The 17,014-nt window shown below is 52.6% G+C and overlaps 2 protein-coding genes across 4 annotated transcripts; one reads left to right on the top strand and one right to left on the bottom strand.

Moving 5' to 3' along the window:
- Positions 1-269: 269 nt before the first annotated feature.
- NAALADL1 (N-acetylated alpha-linked acidic dipeptidase like 1) lies at positions 270-13,689 on the top strand. Its single transcript, XM_043452409.1, has 18 exons — positions 270-487; positions 573-745; positions 828-949; positions 1,343-1,465; positions 6,467-6,750; positions 6,855-6,959; positions 7,994-8,079; positions 8,220-8,339; positions 10,267-10,352; positions 10,435-10,498; positions 10,584-10,651; positions 10,881-10,972; positions 11,050-11,140; positions 12,010-12,091; positions 12,175-12,345; positions 12,420-12,507; positions 12,618-12,710; positions 13,026-13,689. The coding sequence occupies exons 1-18, from the start codon at positions 288-290 to the stop codon at positions 13,210-13,212; spliced, it is 2,235 nt and encodes a 744-aa protein (XP_043308344.1). The 5' UTR covers positions 270-287; the 3' UTR covers positions 13,213-13,689.
- Positions 13,579-16,721, bottom strand: SAC3D1 (SAC3 domain containing 1). Of its 3 annotated transcripts, none has more exons than XM_043452412.1 (3): positions 16,562-16,721; positions 15,812-16,392; positions 13,579-14,272 (listed from the first exon to the last, which is right to left on the bottom strand). In XM_043452412.1, exons 2-3 carry the CDS (start codon positions 16,383-16,385, stop codon positions 13,770-13,772), a joined length of 1,077 nt encoding a protein of 358 aa, XP_043308347.1. In that variant the 5' UTR covers positions 16,386-16,392; positions 16,562-16,721; the 3' UTR covers positions 13,579-13,769. The 3 variants fall into 3 exon arrangements, with proteins under 3 accessions (XP_043308347.1, XP_043308348.1, XP_043308346.1); XM_043452413.1 differs by having other exon boundaries at positions 16,586-16,689; XM_043452411.1 differs by lacking the exon at positions 16,562-16,721 and having other exon boundaries at positions 15,812-16,555.
- Positions 16,722-17,014: the final 293 nt, after the last annotated feature.

The following is a 17,014-nucleotide window of genomic DNA, read 5'->3' as shown; positions in this document are numbered from 1 at the left end:
GGGCTCTGAGTTCTAGTCCTGACCTGGCCTCTTTTACTGGCAGACAGTGGGTGAGACCTTGCCCATCTCCAAGCCTCAGTGTCCACGTGTGGATCTGCTGCCCCTCGGGAGTCTCTTCCAAGTGAATGTTGCAGAAATCGAGGTGGATGTAAGGAGCTTCCTTGGGACGTCCCGTCCTTTCTCTGCCAGCTAGTGACCAAAGGGCAGGGCCGCACATTAGATAATGGTTAACCGGACCTGAGGCCCCATCTATAAGGTGGCCACCGAGCTGGCCAAGATTCCACAGGATGCAGTGGGTGAAGGTACTGGGAGGGGTGGTGGGGGCTGCTGCCCTCTTGGGGCTGGGGATCATTGTGGGTCACTTTGCCATCCCCAAGGGGGCTGACTCGCCAGCCCCCAGTGCCTCAGCCTCCCAGGACCTGGACCTGAAGATCCTCGAGACCGTCATGGAACAGCTAGATGCCAACAGGATCCGGGAGAACCTTAGGTGAGAGGCCTGCCTTTGCGCCTCTCCCGTGTGCCAGAGGCCTCTCCCTGACCCTGGACCCACCCCTCTCCCGCCCACCCTGCAGAGAACTCTCCAAGGAGCCGCATCTGGCCACCAGCCCCCGGGATGAGGCTCTGGTGCAGCTGCTGCTGCAGCGCTGGCAGGACCCGGAGTCCGGCCTGGACTCAGCCAGGACCACTGAGTACGAGGTGCTGCTGTCCTTCCCCAGCGGGGAGCAGCCCAACCGTGTGGATGTGGGTGAGTTCCCGCTCTGGCTCCGGGATGCCTGGGGGCTGGGCGAGCTGCCGGTTCTCGCCCCAACACCGCCCTCTCTCGACAGTGAACTCCACTGGGGCTGTCCTCTTCTCCTGCCGACAGAGTGAGGAGAACGTGACCGGGGAGCAGGGGGGCCCCAATGTGGTGCCGCCCTATGCCGCGTATGCTCCTCCCGGAACCCCACAGGTGGGCCTGGGATACCCCCTCCCCACTGCCATGGCCCAACTCCCCCTTGTTCCCAGTTCAGCTGCTCCCATCCTGACCCCACGGGCTGTTGAAGCAAAGTGCCTCAACTGGGGCTCAGCCCCCACCCAGAATTTACTCGCTTCCACACTGCATTACTACTGCTTTTGCCCATCACTTAGTCATTCAACAAACACTAACGGGCCCTGCTCCAGGCCTGGCCTGTTACAGGGTACCTGGACACAGAGCGCAGAGAAAACCAGGTGTGACTTGGTCTTGGGGAGCTGAGAAGCTCTGGGTGAGGTCGGGGGACGGGATCTAAATCCTTCATCCTGCCATTCAGCCTTTCCCTCTCTTTCCTGGGCCTGGCTCTAAGTCACCTTCTCTTGGGAATAGGGCCCCCTCGTCTACGCCAACCAGGGCTCGGAACAAGACTTCAAGGAACTACAGAAAGAGGCAGTCAAACTCCAAGACAGCATCGTCTTGACCCGATATGGGGGTGTAGGGCGCGGGGCTAAGGTAAGCAGCAGCCCCCAGTGCAAGGGGCTGGGTAGGGAGAGGGGCCGGCAATGGACAGGAGGAGTGAGGGGAAGGGGATGAGCAGTGCTGAGTGGGGCACCAAGTCCTGGGCTTGGGGCAGAAGAAGGGGGTGATTCCTCCTTCCACCCACGATGGCTGCTATGGGCCTCCACCCACCCAGGTTCTAGTCCATGGGTAGGCCCAAAGAATACTTATGTGCTATGTAACCATGGGTGCCTCCCCCAACATCCCTGAGCCCTGGGAAATAAAGGAATTGGGCAAAATTTTCAGCTTTCATATTCTGGAAGTCTAAGTCCTCCTGTGAAGTTGTTCTCCTGAATATCTGACTTAAATCCCTCCTGTTGTCCCCTCCCACCCACCAATTTGCTTCTTTTCCATACAGAATTTTGATGGAGGATTCCATGCCTATTGCTATTTATTGTTATTTTATTTATTTATTTTATTTTTAGCTGCACTGGGTCATGGTTGCTTGATGCGGGCCTTCTCTAATTGCGGCAGCAGGGTGGGAGGCTATTCTTCATTGCGGTGCATGTGGCTTCTCCTGTTGTCTAGCACCAGCCCCAGGGCACTCAAGCCTCAGTGGTTTTGAAGCACAGGCTCCACAGTCGTGGCTCGAGGGCTTACTTGCCCTCCTGCACGTGGAATCTTCCAGACCAGGGTTTGAACCTGTGTCCCCTGCATTGCAAGGCAGATTCTTAACCACTGGACTACTAAGGAAGCCCTGTCTATGGTTTTTAAATGTTTATTTACTTACTTATTTTAAATTTAAAAAGGTATAGAACAAGAGATGGGACTAGGGAATTAGTGTTTAGTGGGTTAAGAACTTCAAATTTGCAAAATGAAGAGAGTTCTGGAGATAAATGGAGGTGATGGTAGCACAATAATAGGAATGTGCTTAATGCCACTGAACTGTACTCCTTTTTTTTTTTTTCCGGTATTTATTTATTTGGCTGCCTTGGGTCTTAGTTGTGGCACTCGATACTTTTTAGCTGCAGAATGTGAACTCAGTTGTGGCATGTGGGATCTAGTCCCTGAACTATATACTTAGATACTAAATTTTATGTTATGTGTATTCATCACAGTTTTTTCTACAATAGTAAAACATATTTATCAGTTTTCACAATCGATAGCTAGACAAAAATAAAAGATTATAATTGCAAGCCATAATGAGAATATGTTAACATAACAATATAAAATAATTACATACAATTTGGGGTGTCAAGCAGAGTGATGTAGTAAGTGGAAGTGCATACATGCACATGTATTCAGCCACCCAGCCAGTTTATGTCTCTTGGTTAGTACATTTAATCCATTTACATTTATTACTGATATGTATGATCCTATTACCATTTTCTTAATTGTCTTGGGTTTATTTTCTGTAGATCTTTTCCAGTCTGTAGATCTTTTCTAGTCTCTTGTGTCTCCTGCCTAGAGAAGTTTCTTTAGCATTTGTTGTAAAGCTGGTGTGGTGGTGCTGAATTCTCTTAACTGTTGCTTGTCTGGAAAGCTTTTGATTTCTCCATCAGTCTGACTGAGAGTTTTGCTGGGTATAGTATTCTTGGCTGTAGGTTTTTCCCTTTCATCACTTTAAATTATCATGCCATTCCCTTCTGGCTTGTAGAGTTTCTGTTGAGAAATCAGCTGATGATAACCTGATGGGAGTTCCCATGTATGTTGTCATTTTTCCCTTGTTGCTTTTTTAAAAAATACATAATATTTATTTATTTGGCTGCCCCCGGGTCTTAGTTGCAGCACATGAGATCTTCAGTCTTCCTTGTGGTATGCGGGATCTTTAGTTGTGGTATGCAAACTCTTAGCTGTGGCAATTGGGATCTTTGTTTCCTGACCGTGGATCTAACCTGGGCCCTCTGCCTTGGGAGCAAGGGGTCCTAGCCCCTGAACCACCAAGAAGTCCCTCCCTTGTTGCTTTTAATATTTTATCTTTGTCTTTAATTTTTGTCAGTTTGATTACTATGTGCTTCAGTGTGTTCCTCCTTGGATTTATCCTGCCTGGGACTCTGTGCTTCCTAGACTTGGTTGACTATTTCCTTTCCCATGTTAGGAAAGTTTTCAGCTATATTTCTTCAAATATTTTCTCAGGTCTTTTCTCTCTTTCTTCTTTTTCTGGGACCCCTATAATACAATTGTTGGTGCATTTAATGTTGTCCCAGAGGTCTCTTAGGCTGTCTTCTTTTTTTTTTTTCATTCTCTTTTCTATATTCTATTCTGTGGTAGTGATTTCCACCATTCTATCCTCCAGGTCATTTATCTGTTCTTCTGCATCAATTATTCTGCTATTGATTCTTTCTAGTGTATTATTCATCTCTGTTTCTTTGTTCTTTAGTTCTTCTAGGTCTTTAGTAAACATTTCTTGCACCTTCTCTGTTATTTTTCCAAGATCCTGGATCATCTTCACTATCATTATTCTGAATTCTTTTCCTGAAAAGTTACCTAACTCCACTTAATTTAGTTGTTTTTCTGGAGCTTTATCTTGTCCCTTCATCTGGGATGTAACTTTCTGTTTTTTCATCCCGATTAACTTTCTGTGATGTGGTTTTTGTTCTAGCCAATTGTGGTTCTTCTAGCTTCTTTTGTCTGCCCTCTGATGGGCTAAGAGTTTTGTGTAAGCTTCCTTATGAGAGGGACTGAGTCTTGCTCTGGTGGGTAGGGCTGTGCTCAGTAAAGCTTTAATCCAATTATCTGCTGATGGGTGGGGTTGCACTCCCTCCCTGTTAGTTGTTTTGCCTAAGAGGACCTAGCCCTGGAGCCTATAGGCTCTATGATAGGGTTAATGGCAACCTCCAAGACAGCTTATATGAAGGGGGGCCTTCCAGGGGTGCTACTGCCAGTGCCCCCATCCCTGTGGTGAGCCCCTGCTGACCCACGCCTCCACAGGAGACCCTGCAACACTAGCAAGTAGCTTTGGTTCAGTCTCCTGTGGGGTCCCTGCTCCTTTCCTCTGGGTCTTGGTGCCCACAAGATTTTGTTTGTGCCTTCCAAGACTGGAGTCTGTTTTGCCCAGTCCTGTGGAACTCCTATAATCAAATCCCACTGACCTTCAAGGTCAGATTCCCTGGGGGTTTCCAGCCCCTTTGTCAGATCCCCAGGCTGGGAAGCCTGAGGTGGGGCTCAGAACCTTCACATTCACAACAGTGGGAGAACTTCTTTGGTATATTGTTCTCCAGTTTGTGGGTCACCCACACGGCGGGTATGGGCTTTGATTTAGTCATGATTGTGCCCCTCCTACCCTCTCACTACAGCATCTTCTTTGTCTTTGGAAGCAGGGTATCTTTTTTTTGATGGGTTCCAGCGTCTTCCTGTTGATGGTTGTTAAACAGATAATTGTAATTTTGGTGCTCTTGTGGGAGGAGATGAGTGCATATCCTTCTACTTCACCATCTTGAACTGGAAGCCCTCTCATCACAATTTTAAAAGTAAAAATACATACATACATACATAAAAGAAGTACCCTGGATAAGAGCTGGTGGGGAAAAAAAAAAAAAAGAAAGGAAAGGGGAACAGATGTGGTAAAATGATACAGACAATGAAACTCAGTTTTTTTAAAAAAAGTATAGGATGAAAAAAAGTTTCCTCATAATGCCACCCTCCAAAGAGGTAGCTTTATTTGTTTGTTTATGGAATGTGATCCAGAGTTTCCTTGGGAAGAAGAACATATGAAGGTATATTCTCATTTCTTTCTCTTTTTTAATATAAAAGTAGCATACAATACCCACTGTTCTGAACTGTGCTCTTTTCATCTTAATATATCTTATAGGAAATTCCCTGATGGTCCAGCAGTTAGGACTCCTTGCTTCCACTGCAGGGGGCCCGAGTTCCATCCCTGGTCGAGAAACTAAGATCCCAAAAGCCACTCAGCCTGGCAAAAAACAACAACAACAACAAAAAAAAAACCGACCCCAAACCAACCAACCAAACAAAAAGTCATTCTGGAGATCATTCTCAAGTGGTGCATAAACTCTGTCCTTGATCTTCTTTTTTTTAATGTACTGTTTTGTTTTCATTGACTTAAAATATACATAACATAAACTTGACCACGTTAACCATTCTTTAATGGGTCTTCGCTGTTGTGAGGGCTTTTCTCTGGTTGCAGCGAGCACGGCTTCTCATTACAGTAGCTTCTCTTATCGCAGCTCCCGGGCTTTAGGGCACAGGCTCAACAGATGCGGCACACTGGCTTAGTTTCTCCGAGGCATGCAGGATCTTCCTGGTTCAAGGACTGAACCCGTGTCCCCTGCTTTGGCAGGCAGATTCTTTACCACTGAGCCACTGGGGAAGCCCGGTGAGCTGTTTTTTAAATGTATGTTGCGATTGCATTAAGAACATTCACAACGTTGTGCAGCCATCACTACGACCCATTTCCAGACTGCTTTCACGGTTCCAAGTGAAACTCTGTACCCTTTAACACCCTTATTCTCCCTCTGCAGCCCCGAGTAACCTCTATTTGACTTTCTTGGCCTATTCCAGGTACCTCACGTAAGAGGAATCATGCAATATTTGTCTTTTTGTGTCTGGTTTACTTCACTTAGCAGAATGTTTTGAGGTTCATTGATGTATCAGAACTTCACTCCTTTTTTTTTTTTTTTCTTCACTCCTTTTTAAGACTGAGTAATTTACGTTTGCATGCTATATACTAGGTTTTGCTTATCTGTAAATCAATGATGGACGGTTGAGTTGTTTCTACCTTTTGGCTACTATGAATAGTGCTTACTCCTTCCTTTATACACTGTAGGGTACCTCAGTTTAATTGCCCCGCTGAGAAGCCATTGCCTACATTCAGCAATCTTCTGCTGTCTCAAGCAGCACTGCAACAAATGACTTGTTGCAAAAGAGTCATCTTGCTGGTAGGAAGACAGACCTGTCCTGGCTTCCACAGTGATGAAGGGAAGAAGAGGAGCAATGTGAGATGTGCCCCCTTTTCACCACCCTTCCCTAAACACAGCTTCCTCTGGCTTCCTGCAGGCTGTGAATGCTGCCAAATACGGGGTGGCTGGAGTGCTAGTGTACACGGACCCCAAAGACATCAACGATGGGAAGAGCTTGCCGAACGAGACCTTCCCACACTCCTGGTGCCTGCCTCCCTCAGGCGTGGAGCGAGGCTCCTACTTCGAGTATTTTGGGGATCCCTTGACTCCTTACCTTCCAGCTACGCCTTCCTCCTTCCGCCTAAACTCTGACAATGCCTCTGGATTTCCCCCAATTCCCATTCAACCCATTGGCTTCGAGGATGCACGAGTCCTTCTCTGGTGAGCTTGTGCCCTGGGGTCTCCTGCCCACTCTCCGGTGGTGGCCCCCCGACTTCAACCCCCACGTCCCTATTTGCTCTGAAGGGCCTCCCCCTCCTCCCCAGTAACCTTGGAGGAAAGTTAGCACCGGCTGACTGGCAGGGAGGACTGGGCTGTGACTACAATTTGGGGCCAGGCTTCCGGTTGAATGGTATCTTCCCAGAAGACAGGTAAGATGGAGCCCCCTCCTCCCCCAACTCTCCCCTTCTCTTCCCTTGTTATGCTTTCTTTTTTTTTTTAATTATGTATTTATTTGTTTATTTTTGGCCGTGCTGGGTCTTCACTGCTGCACGTAGGCTTTCTCTCACTGCGGCAGTCAGGGGCTGCTCTCCAGTTGTGGTGTGCCAGCTTCTCATTGTGGTGGCTTCTCTTGTTGCCAAGCACAGGCTTTCAGGCATGTGGGCTTTAGTAGATGTGGGCTCAGTAGTTGTGGCTCACAGATTCAGCGGCTCCATGGCACATGGCATCTTCCTGGACCAGGGATCAAATCCGTCTCCCTTGCATTGCAAAGAGGCTTCTTGACCACTGGACCACCAGGGAAGTCGGTTATGCTTCCCTGACCCTGGGTTTCCTCTTTGCTCACTTCGAGGCCTGGCCTTTCCCTTTCTCCTCTCTCCCAACCCCTCCTTGATTCCAAAATACCTGTCTTGTCCTGGGGAGCCTGTGAATCAGTTGTGTGCCCCACAAGTCTCTGTGGAGTCCTCCGACCTCACATTGGACCTCCGTTCTCCAGCCACCCCCTCTCTTGAACACACCAAGCTCCTTCCCAAATCAGGGCCTCTGGACTTGCTGTTCCGACTGATGGAACACTCTTCCCCAGGCTTTGCCATTCCTGGCTTGCCCTAACAGCCCACCAACCACCAGGCACCTTGTCAGTGTTCCCCCCAAGCTCCTCCACTGCCTGCAGTTGCTCACTTCCTTGGTGTCTGGATGCTCCAGGAGTGGGAGATCCCACGAGGGTGGGGTCCATGTCTGTCTCAGCCATTGCCCAGAGCTGGTACGATGCTGACATACACTGAGTATCCAGTAACCGAGTGAGTACGAAGGAGAATTGGAATCAGAAAAGCTGGGCTCTAGCCTCGCTGTCTCTCCTGGTATTTCCAAGCAGGTGACTTTGCCAGGTTCCTTTCTGACTCTGGGCCTCAGGTTTTCCTGCATTTTGGAGGGGGCAGTGGGTGGTGCCAAGACTCCTGTCCCCCTCCAGCCAGGTGAACGTGAGTGTCCACAACCGCCTGGAGCTGCGGAACTCCTCCAATGTCCTGGGGATCATCCGCGGGGCTGTGGAGCCAGGTGAGCGCCTCCTCACGGCTCCCCTTGCCCCCAGGACCCCGCCCAACCGTGGGCGCCGCTGACCACGCCCCCTCGGCCCCGCCTGGCTGCCCCGCCCACCGTCGCTCCTCTGAGGTTTCTGACTCTGCTCCTCCTGCCAGATCGCTACGTGCTATATGGAAACCACCGGGACAGCTGGGTTCACGGAGCCGTAGACCCCAGCACTGGTACTGCCGTCCTCCTGGAGCTCTCCCGCGTCCTGGGGACTCTGCTGAAGAAGGGTGAGCGGGCCGCCCTGCCCCGGTCCAGGGGCTCGCTCCCCAAGAGGGCACCTAAAGCCAGTCCTCCCTGAATTTTGGGCGCTGACACCCCCTCCACTCCCGCATTCGCCTGTGCCCACTTGTGCCAAGCCTAAGGACCCTGGGGGCAGACATGCATGACACTAGCCCTGGCCTCGCTCAAGCAGCCCAGTGTGGTGCAGGGAACTCTTGCAATACCTTCTGAGGGTCTTCTGCACCCCTCTAGTGAAGTGAAATCAGGTGTGGTCGCGAGCAAGCCCGTGCCCAGGCTCTGCCCTCAAGGAGTCTCAGCTTGGTTGAGGCAGGGGGACAGTCGTTAACTCCACAAACACTTCAGCCAGGCCTACTATGTGCCAGTCCAGCTCTAGGCACTGGATGTCCCCCAGAGAACCCCAGAATTCTGGCTGTAATGACAACTGTGAAACGTCCTATTAGGGAAAATATCTACTGGGCTTTCCAGGCGGAAGCCAAAGCTCAGGGAGGTGGCAGTTCCAGGTGGGCATGGGGATCCAGGTGGAAAAGAGTGGCTGGACCAGGTGGCAGAGCTGTGTATTTCCTAAAAAATAGGGACATTTTCTTTCATAACCACACTACAATGATCAGAATCAGAAAATTAAAAAATTTTCCAATTGTCCCAATAAGTTTCAAAAATTATTTGTTTATATTTTGGCTGCTCTGGGTCTTCACTGCCCCTCAAGGGCTTTCTCTGGTTGCAGCGTGCAGGCTTCTCTTGTGCAGCACAGGGCTTAGTTACAGCGAGGCATGTGAGATCTTAGTTCCCTGGCCAGAGATCGAACTTGTGTCCCCTGGAAGATGGATTCTTAACCACTGGACCACCAGGGAAGTCCCTCCGATAACATTTAGAGCAGAATGTTCTGGTCCAAGAGTCAATCCAGGAGCACAGGTTGCACATGTAGTAATTGCATGGGTCATCTGTAATCGTTGCTTAGCTGTTCTTTCTTTCCTGATCCTGATATTCAGTTTGTTGACTGTCCCTCAATTTCGGTTTGTCGGATTAGATTCAGCTTATGCATTTTGGGCAGAAAAAGGTGTGGGAACTTTCCATTGCAAGCATGTAATCATTTTATACTTAAAATTTTTTTGATTTAAAACAAAAAGATGAGAAATGATCAAAGGGGACTGAGTTGCAGCCAGAGATGGGAGTACAGCCCAGAGCACACAGTGCCATGGAGGGTGAGGGGAGTCTGAAGGAGGTGAGGGGCAAGCAAGGAGGCTTCCAGGCTTCCAGGAGGTGACTGAGGACTGTGGCAAGAGCAGTGAGGGCATGAGACTGGAGATGGGAGCCAGCTTGCAGGAGGCTATGAGAGCGATGTGGGGCGTTGGTTAAGCCCCTGGACTCTGGAGCCAGACCCTGAATTTGAACTCTGGCTCTGCTGCCTACCAGCTGTGTAACCCTGGGCAAGTCATTAAACCTCTCTGTGGCTCCATTTCATCAACGGAGACAATGAGAGTCTGTCTCTCAAGACCTTGTAAGGACTGGCTCAATATGGATAATGCTCTAAGGACAATGTGAGTGTTTCATCACTAAATGAATAGGAGTAGGGGCCAGTTTTGCAGAAGATGCCAGGAAGAGAGTTAGGGGATCTCCAATCATCACATCCAGAGAGAAGAGAGGGGCAGGGCATTCTGGCAGAACGGACCGCCCCACTGGAGATTGGTGTGTGTGTGCGGGGGCAAAGTTGGGAGTGTCACAGCAGAGGAGAGGCCCTGGTAAAAAGAGGGCGGAGCCTCAACGAAGGTTTGGCCCGGGAGGTGCCAAGACCTACCTCCAATCGCCAGCTGCCCTGTGGGTTCCAGCCCTCCCTCCCCTCCACATGCCCAACCTTCCCCCTAAGCCACCCCGAGATCTGGGGGATCTTGCCCTCCAGCACTTTATCCCCCTCCCCAGGCACCTGGCGTCCCCGCAGATCAATCGTGTTTGCGAGCTGGGGGGCAGAGGAGTTTGGGCTCATCGGCTCCACAGAATTCACGGAGGTGAGTGAGCCCCGCAGCCGGGCGCTCCAGGGGATTCCCGGGGCGGGCCGCGCGGGGCTGACGCGGTCGCGTCCACCTGCAGGAGTTCTTCAGCAAGCTGCAGGAGCGTGCCGTGGCCTACATCAACGTGGACATCTCGGTGTTTGGTACGAGGGGCTGCGGGGCTGACTCGGGGAGCGGGGACCCAAAAGGGTGGGGCCCGAGTAGAGTCTTCCTTGTATCTTCTCACAGCCAATGCCACCCTGAGGGTGCAGGGCACGCCCCCGGTCCAAAGCGTCGTCTTCTCCGCAGCCAAACAGGTGGAAAGGGGAGGGGCTGGGAGCGGGGCGGGAGGAGGCGTGTCGGGGCGCGGGCTACAGGGGGTAGGCGGAGCTGATACTTTGGAGAGGGGCTGAGGCTGCGGGGAGGGCCTTGTAGGACCTGCAGGATTGTGCAAGGGCTGGAAACCCTGGTGGGTGGCGCGGAGGACCTGCCTGGTTGTCGGACCTGGGGAGGGGCCAGCCGCAGACTAGATTCCCCTCCACTCAGATCTCCGCACCGGGCTCCAGCGGTCTCAGCATCTATGGCAATTGGATCCGATATTACAACCGTAGCAGCTCCGTGTACGGCCTGGTCCCCAGGTGAGCCCAGAGCCGGGATGGGGACCCCTGGACCCCAGGCTCAGCGCCCTGCAGCCTAACCATATTCCTTCCCATAGTGTGGGGACTCTGGGCGCTGGCAGCGACTATGCCCCCTTCATTCACTTCCTGGGCATCTCCTCCATGGACATCGCCTACACCTATGACCGGGTAAGCAGGCACCCCTTAGTCCCCAGCCGGGTACTTTGCTCCACTAGCCCCCTCCTCTCCCTCGGGCTGCTCCTGTGCGAACTGAATCCATCACTCAGTAGTTGTGCTACCTCAACCAAGTTTCTTTACCTCTCTTGAGCATGTTCATCCTCATCTATGTTATTTTATCAAATTTAAGACACCACTGAGTATAAGATGCACTGTTGTGATATGCATTATTCAGGGGAGGGGAAATACACGGTCAGTTGATTGCAGGGTGACGTTGACTGTAAGAAGCATCCTAATTTCAGAGATCTTAAAATGTGAAAAAACGTTTGTCTCAGAATAGATTAAAGAACAGTATATTTCATGTCAATGTATGACAAAACCCACTGAAAAAATAAATAAATAAATTTAAAAAAAAATAAAGCCCATGTACTGTGGCAAGATTCACTCAGAATTTATTAAGGAAAAAAAAAATAAAGAACAGTATAAAACAGGTGATTTGAAGGTAAAATGAGGTAAGGGCTGCAGAGTGCCAGCCTGTCTCCCTGTTTGATGCTCCAAAATATCCTTTCTCCCCTCCATGGCCACTCCGCTCCTGAGTGGTGGAGCTGGGATTTGAATCCTCCTGTCTGACTGCAAAGCCTCACGTTCTCCTTCATGTGAAACGGGAAACTGGCACCTGACCCAGTTCTGCCACTTATTAGTTGTGTGATGTCAGGAAGGCTACTTAACCTCTCTGAGCCCATTTCCTCCTCTGTAAAGTGGGAACTCTAGAACCTGCCTCACAGGTGTGGTGACAACTGACTTGAGATAATGGCTCTACATTGAACTCCTCCTTCCACTTCTCATCCCAAGCTTGTCACCCGTGGGTCTTGTTTCCTCAGAGCAAGACCTCAGCCCGGATCTACCCCACCTACCACACGGCCTTTGACACCTTTGATTACGTGGACAAGTTTTTGGACCCTGGTGAGGAAGGGGGCAAGGGGTCTCCTGCGGCGGGAGGAGGCGGGGCTGAAGGCTGAGCTTGGCCTCATCGCCCTCCCTGACAGGTTTCAGCAGCCATCAGGCCGTGGCCCGGACTGCAGGAAGCGTGCTTCTCCGGCTCAGTGACAGCCTCTTCCTGCCTCTTAACGTCAGTGACTACAGTGAGACCCTCCGCAGCTTCCTGCAGGCTGCCGAGAACCTCCGGGACCTATTGGAGCAGCATAACATCAGCTTCGGTACGGAGACCCCGATATCAAGGCATGGGGAGCCTTGCACCCCCAGGGCTAAGATGCTGGCTGTTCCCCCACAGGACCCTTGGTGACCGCAGTGGAGAAGTTTGAGGGGGCAGCCACGTCATTCAACCAACGCATAGCAACACTGCGGGAGGGCACCCCCGAGTAAGCAAGGGTTGCAAGCAGGTGTCTGGGAGGGCAGCATCCAGGGCAGGATGCAGGCTGGCAGCTGGGCTACTGGCTGTAGGGTGACCAGAGGGTCCTGTCACCCTCAGTCCCCTACAGGTGCGGATGATCAATGACCAGCTGATGCTCTTGGAACGGACTTTCCTGAACTCACAAGCCTTCCCGGAAGAACGCTACTACAAGTGAGCCTGTCCAAAGCTCTTGGGAGGTGTGGTGAAATGAGGCTGGGCAGTGGGTACCCACCCGAAGGAGCAGAATGTCACTTTTGCTGGCCTTTAGAGCACAACCCAGTACCTTGAGATGGCTGGGGAGCCAGGCTCAAAGAGTGGGGGAAGCAAATCAGTTAAGGTCACCCTGGGACTAGAGCCTACATCTCCTCCCACTACCAGAAGAGAGGTGCTTTTGTCCCTAGCTGTATACAGGAGCTGTTGCAGGCTGAAGCTCTGCTCACTCTTGGCCCCTGCATGACCTTGACCCTCCCCCATTTCTCCCTTCAGCCATGTGCTCTGGGCACCCCGCACCGGCTCTGTGGCCACATTCCCCGGCCTGTCGAATGCCTATTCCCAGGCCGAGAACACAGGCCATGAACCTGCAGCCTGGGCTGAGGTGCAGAGACAGCTCAGCATCGTGGTGGCAGCCCTGGAGGGCGCAGCAGCCACCCTGAGGCCCGTGGCTGACCTCTGACCCCACCCTCATTCTTCAGCTCCCACCCCCACTCTATCCTACCCTCTCCCCCTCCAGTTTTCTTTGAGTGTGTCCCCATCTCCCTTCATGCTAGCAAAGGGCACGACCACAGGACCCTCTCAAACTTCTGAGGGGTCTCACCAGTGTGGACACTTGAAGGGAGTGACAAGCCCCAGATGAAAATTACCCTCTTGCTGGATCTTGGTTGGCAGAGGGTGAACAGGAGACAGGGATGAGGGGAATGGCAAAACCACCAGCTGCTCTTGGTAGCAGATGGGTGAAGATGGGACACATAATGCCAACCTTAGATGTCAACTCAGAGACCACCAGAGCCACCCCCCAGTGATCAGCAAGGAAACTAAGGCCCAGGGTGGACAGGGCATGGTCCAGTTTGGGTTCCTCTTCCCCTACGCCCCCAGCACATCTCAACTCCTCCCTGCTCTCCACAAATAAATCAAGCCAAGCTGTTGTTCCTTGTATCGTGTGGGAATCATGAAAAAGGAAACCTGAGTGCTTCAGCCCCAGTCTTGGGGCTCTGGGAGACCACACAGTCCTCTTCACATCTCGGTCGTGCGTCTGTCCACAGCCTCATCTTCCTCCTCTGCCATGACCACGTCTTCCAGAGTGCGCCCTCCAAGTTTGTTCCCCACCAGTACCTGGCAGGTCCCGGCAGGTGGCAGCCCCTCCTCAGTGTAACGACCCCTCAGGAACACCACTCTCTCCTGTCCATCTAAGGGTAGTCCGTGGGCCTGGCACAGGTCCCGTGCCTCCTTGGGCCCATCCAGGGCCAGCAGGTGGATCACGAAGCCCAGCGGCAAGGTCTGGCCCTTGGAGGTGCTGAGGGCACGAGCAAGGCGGGCCAGGGCTCCCCGGCGGGCACGGCCCACATGGCACTGCACAGCGCAGCTCTGAAGGTAGGGCAGCGTCCGGAGCAGGCGGAAGAGGCGGGCGGCATTGCCTTCCCGGAAGGCGGAGTCAACTGCCAGGGCCGCGCGCAGGGCCGGGCAGGAACGCAGGGCTGCAGGCAGCTGCAGAACCTCGTGAAGGGCCTCTACCGAGCCTGGAAGGGTGAGAAGCCCGCATGAGGATGTTGAGTAAGGGAGCAGGCCCACCTTCCGTGCCATCCCCTTTCAGTGGTGTCTGACTCTTGGCAGCCCCATGGACTGTAGCCTGCCAGGCTCCTCTGTCCATGGGACTCTCCAGGCAAGAATACTGGAGTGGGTTGCCATGCTCTCCTGCAGGGGATCTTTTCAACCCAGGAATTGAACCCCTGTCTCTTACATCTCTTGCTTTGGCAGGCGGGTTCTTTACCACTGGTGCCACCTGGGAAGTCCATCCCCTTAGGTTTCCCCCATCCCCCTCCCACCTTCATGAATCTTCAGCCACCTTCTCTGACCCCCCCCCCACTCACTCCTCCCCCACCTGCTCCTGCTATGGCCACGCCCCATCCCAAGCCAAGCCCACCCTCCCTACCCCTTAGCCCCTTCTTGATCACTATCAGAATTTGTTGCCAGTGATTCCAGAATCCCATCAAACAGCCTGGGTCCTCATAATAAAGTGAGGCAGTGTTTATAGATGAAGGAAAGAGGCTGTGATCATTTAATGACTTGCCTGACTGTCTTAGAGCTCATATATATTTAAGAAGGTGACCCAATCAAATCCAAGTTTTCTGACTTGAAGCCCAGCCCTTTCTCCACGGCCCTAGCTGCCCCAAGGTTTGGGAGTTGGCTCTGCCACACCTTCTGCTGTCTACCTGGTGAGGCAGTTTCTTTTTCAAATTCTGCTTCTCCCCTTTGGAGGAGAATGACAACACTGGGACCCTGGGTAAACTGAAGCTTCTGACCCATTTGCTGTTCAGTCACTAAGTTGTGTCTGACTCTTTGTGACCCGGAGGACTACAGCACACCAGGCTCCTCTGTCCTCCACTATCTCCCAGAGTTTGCTCAAATTCATGTCCATTGAGTCTGTGATGCTATCTAACCATCTCATCCTCTACTGCCCCCTTCTCCTTCTGCCTTCAGTCCTTCCCAGCATCAGGGTCTTTTCCAATGAGTTGGCTCTTCACATCAGGTGGCCAAAATATTGGAGCTTCAGCTTCAGCGTCAGCATCAGTCCTTTCGGTGAATATTCAGTTGATCTCCTTTAGAACTGACCGACCCATTAGTGGGTCATTAAGTCAACAGCATTTCATTAAATTAAGTAGAATTAATTAAAAAGCATCATCCATCCATAGGAAAAAATCTAGCCTTGAACCTTCTATCTCAGATATATTTGTTGGCACATGTGTTCTTGGCTGTTTTGCAATACTGACTGAAATGGAGGTTTAAAAGAAAAAGCTTGAAAATCACTATCTAGGTTCAACTGTCCCATTCCAATGCTATCCCCTCCACTTTCATAATGAGAAAGCAGAGACCCAGAGAAGGGAAGGGACGAGTCAGAAGGTTCATGTAGGGGCTCAGTGAATCTTGTGCAATGGCTAAGACACACATTTAGGAGACATTTAGGATGGAGAGGGAGCTACTAGTGAGGTTTGAAAGCTTCTCCCTTTCTCGGCCTCCACTGTCCCGGCCTCTGCTCTGCCGCGGGGACCCTGACTCACCCAGGTTATACAGCAGAAAGAGGCCCTGGAAGGTGGCTTGGCGGGGGTGGGGACCGGCGCCCAGCGCGTAGCAGCGGCGCAGAGAACCGAAGCTCTCCTGGACCTGGGCTTGCAGCAACATTGGGTCCACTGGCCCGTGCGTCGCGTTGGGTCCGAACCGCGCCACCACGGCCAGCAGCACGGCCAGAGCCGCTTCCAGCACCAACGCCGTCTCGACGTCACTCGCGCTTTGCAGGGCCAAGTCCAGCCGCACAGCGCGCAACCGGTCCGCCACGAAGCTGGCCACCTCCGCGCAGGACGCGTCGGTGCGCTCGGCCACCTCGCTGGCCAGGTAGCGCACGGTGGCCAGCAGCACGGACGGCGGACGCAGCTGACTCGGCGGGGGCCGGATCTTCCCGGCGGCCGGCCGGCTGTACTCCTTCACCGCGCGCTGCGGGTCGGCTCGGGGCCGGTCCCCGTGGCTTCCCGGCGCCACCTCGAATCGGTGCAGACGGCGCTCCTCTTCGCGCTGGGCGCGCTCGGCAGCCGGACACATGTCCAGGCACGTGCCCACGGGAAGCTCGTAGCCGGGCATAGGTGGGCTGCGGGGGAAAGGACGGGCGCTCAGCATCCAGTGGACAGCGGCGGCCCCTCACCCCATTCTGCAGGAGAGCACTTCAAGGCTGGCGAAGGCGGGGCAACCCCGTCCGGCCCGCCTCCCAGCCCTCGTCTGAGCCTTCCCCCCGCCCGTCTGGCCGCCGCCGTCCTCACCGAGTCCTGCCGCCTCCCACAGACCTCCTTGCAGGCCTCCCGAGATCCTCTGCGTTGTAGTTCAGCGTCGCCAACAGTTCCTCAAGCTCGTGTCCCGCTAAAGCCCAACCACAGTGCACCGCTGTAGTCGGACCACTCCCATGATGCACCACTTTATAGTTCCCTTTCGCAACCAATCGCTTTGCAGGAGAGGCGGGGCAGGCGTGGAGCCACGCCTTCCCGGGCTCCCGCTCTCTAATCGCAACACCTTTTAGCTTTGAACCACCCGACCCAAGTGGGGACCCACCCGCTTTGGTTCCTCTTCACCCGATAACCTGACTCAGTCGGCTTTACTGCCATTCTTTTCTGTTTCCTTGAGGACTCTTCTCCCTGTTTTCTAGATCAGGGGTCAGCAAACTTTTTCTACAAAGAGCCAAAATAGTAGATAGTCTTGGATTTACAGGTCACAGGTCA

Source organism: Cervus canadensis, chromosome 29 (assembly GCF_019320065.1).
Source record: "Cervus canadensis isolate Bull #8, Minnesota chromosome 29, ASM1932006v1, whole genome shotgun sequence".
In the NCBI taxonomy this organism is placed as follows: Eukaryota; Metazoa; Chordata; class Mammalia; order Artiodactyla; family Cervidae; genus Cervus; species Cervus canadensis.
This window is presented reverse-complemented; position numbering and strand designations above follow the sequence as displayed.

Coding starts and splice junctions, on each gene's coding strand:
- SAC3D1 (XM_043452411.1), bottom strand. CDS start 16,421: ATGCTGAGCGCCCGTCCTTTCCCCCGCAGCCCACCTATGCCCGGCTAC. Junction 14,273..15,811: donor CTTTCTGCTGTATAACCTGG/GTGAGTCAGGGT, acceptor TCACCCTTCCAG/GCTCGGTAGAGGCCCTTCAC.
- NAALADL1 (XM_043452409.1), top strand. CDS start 288: ATGCAGTGGGTGAAGGTACTGGGAGGGGTGGTGGGGGCTGCTGCCCTC. Junction 950..1,342: donor CTCCTCCCGGAACCCCACAG/GTGGGCCTGGGA, acceptor TCTTGGGAATAG/GGCCCCCTCGTCTACGCCAA. Junction 10,353..10,434: donor GCTCCACAGAATTCACGGAG/GTGAGTGAGCCC, acceptor GTCCACCTGCAG/GAGTTCTTCAGCAAGCTGCA.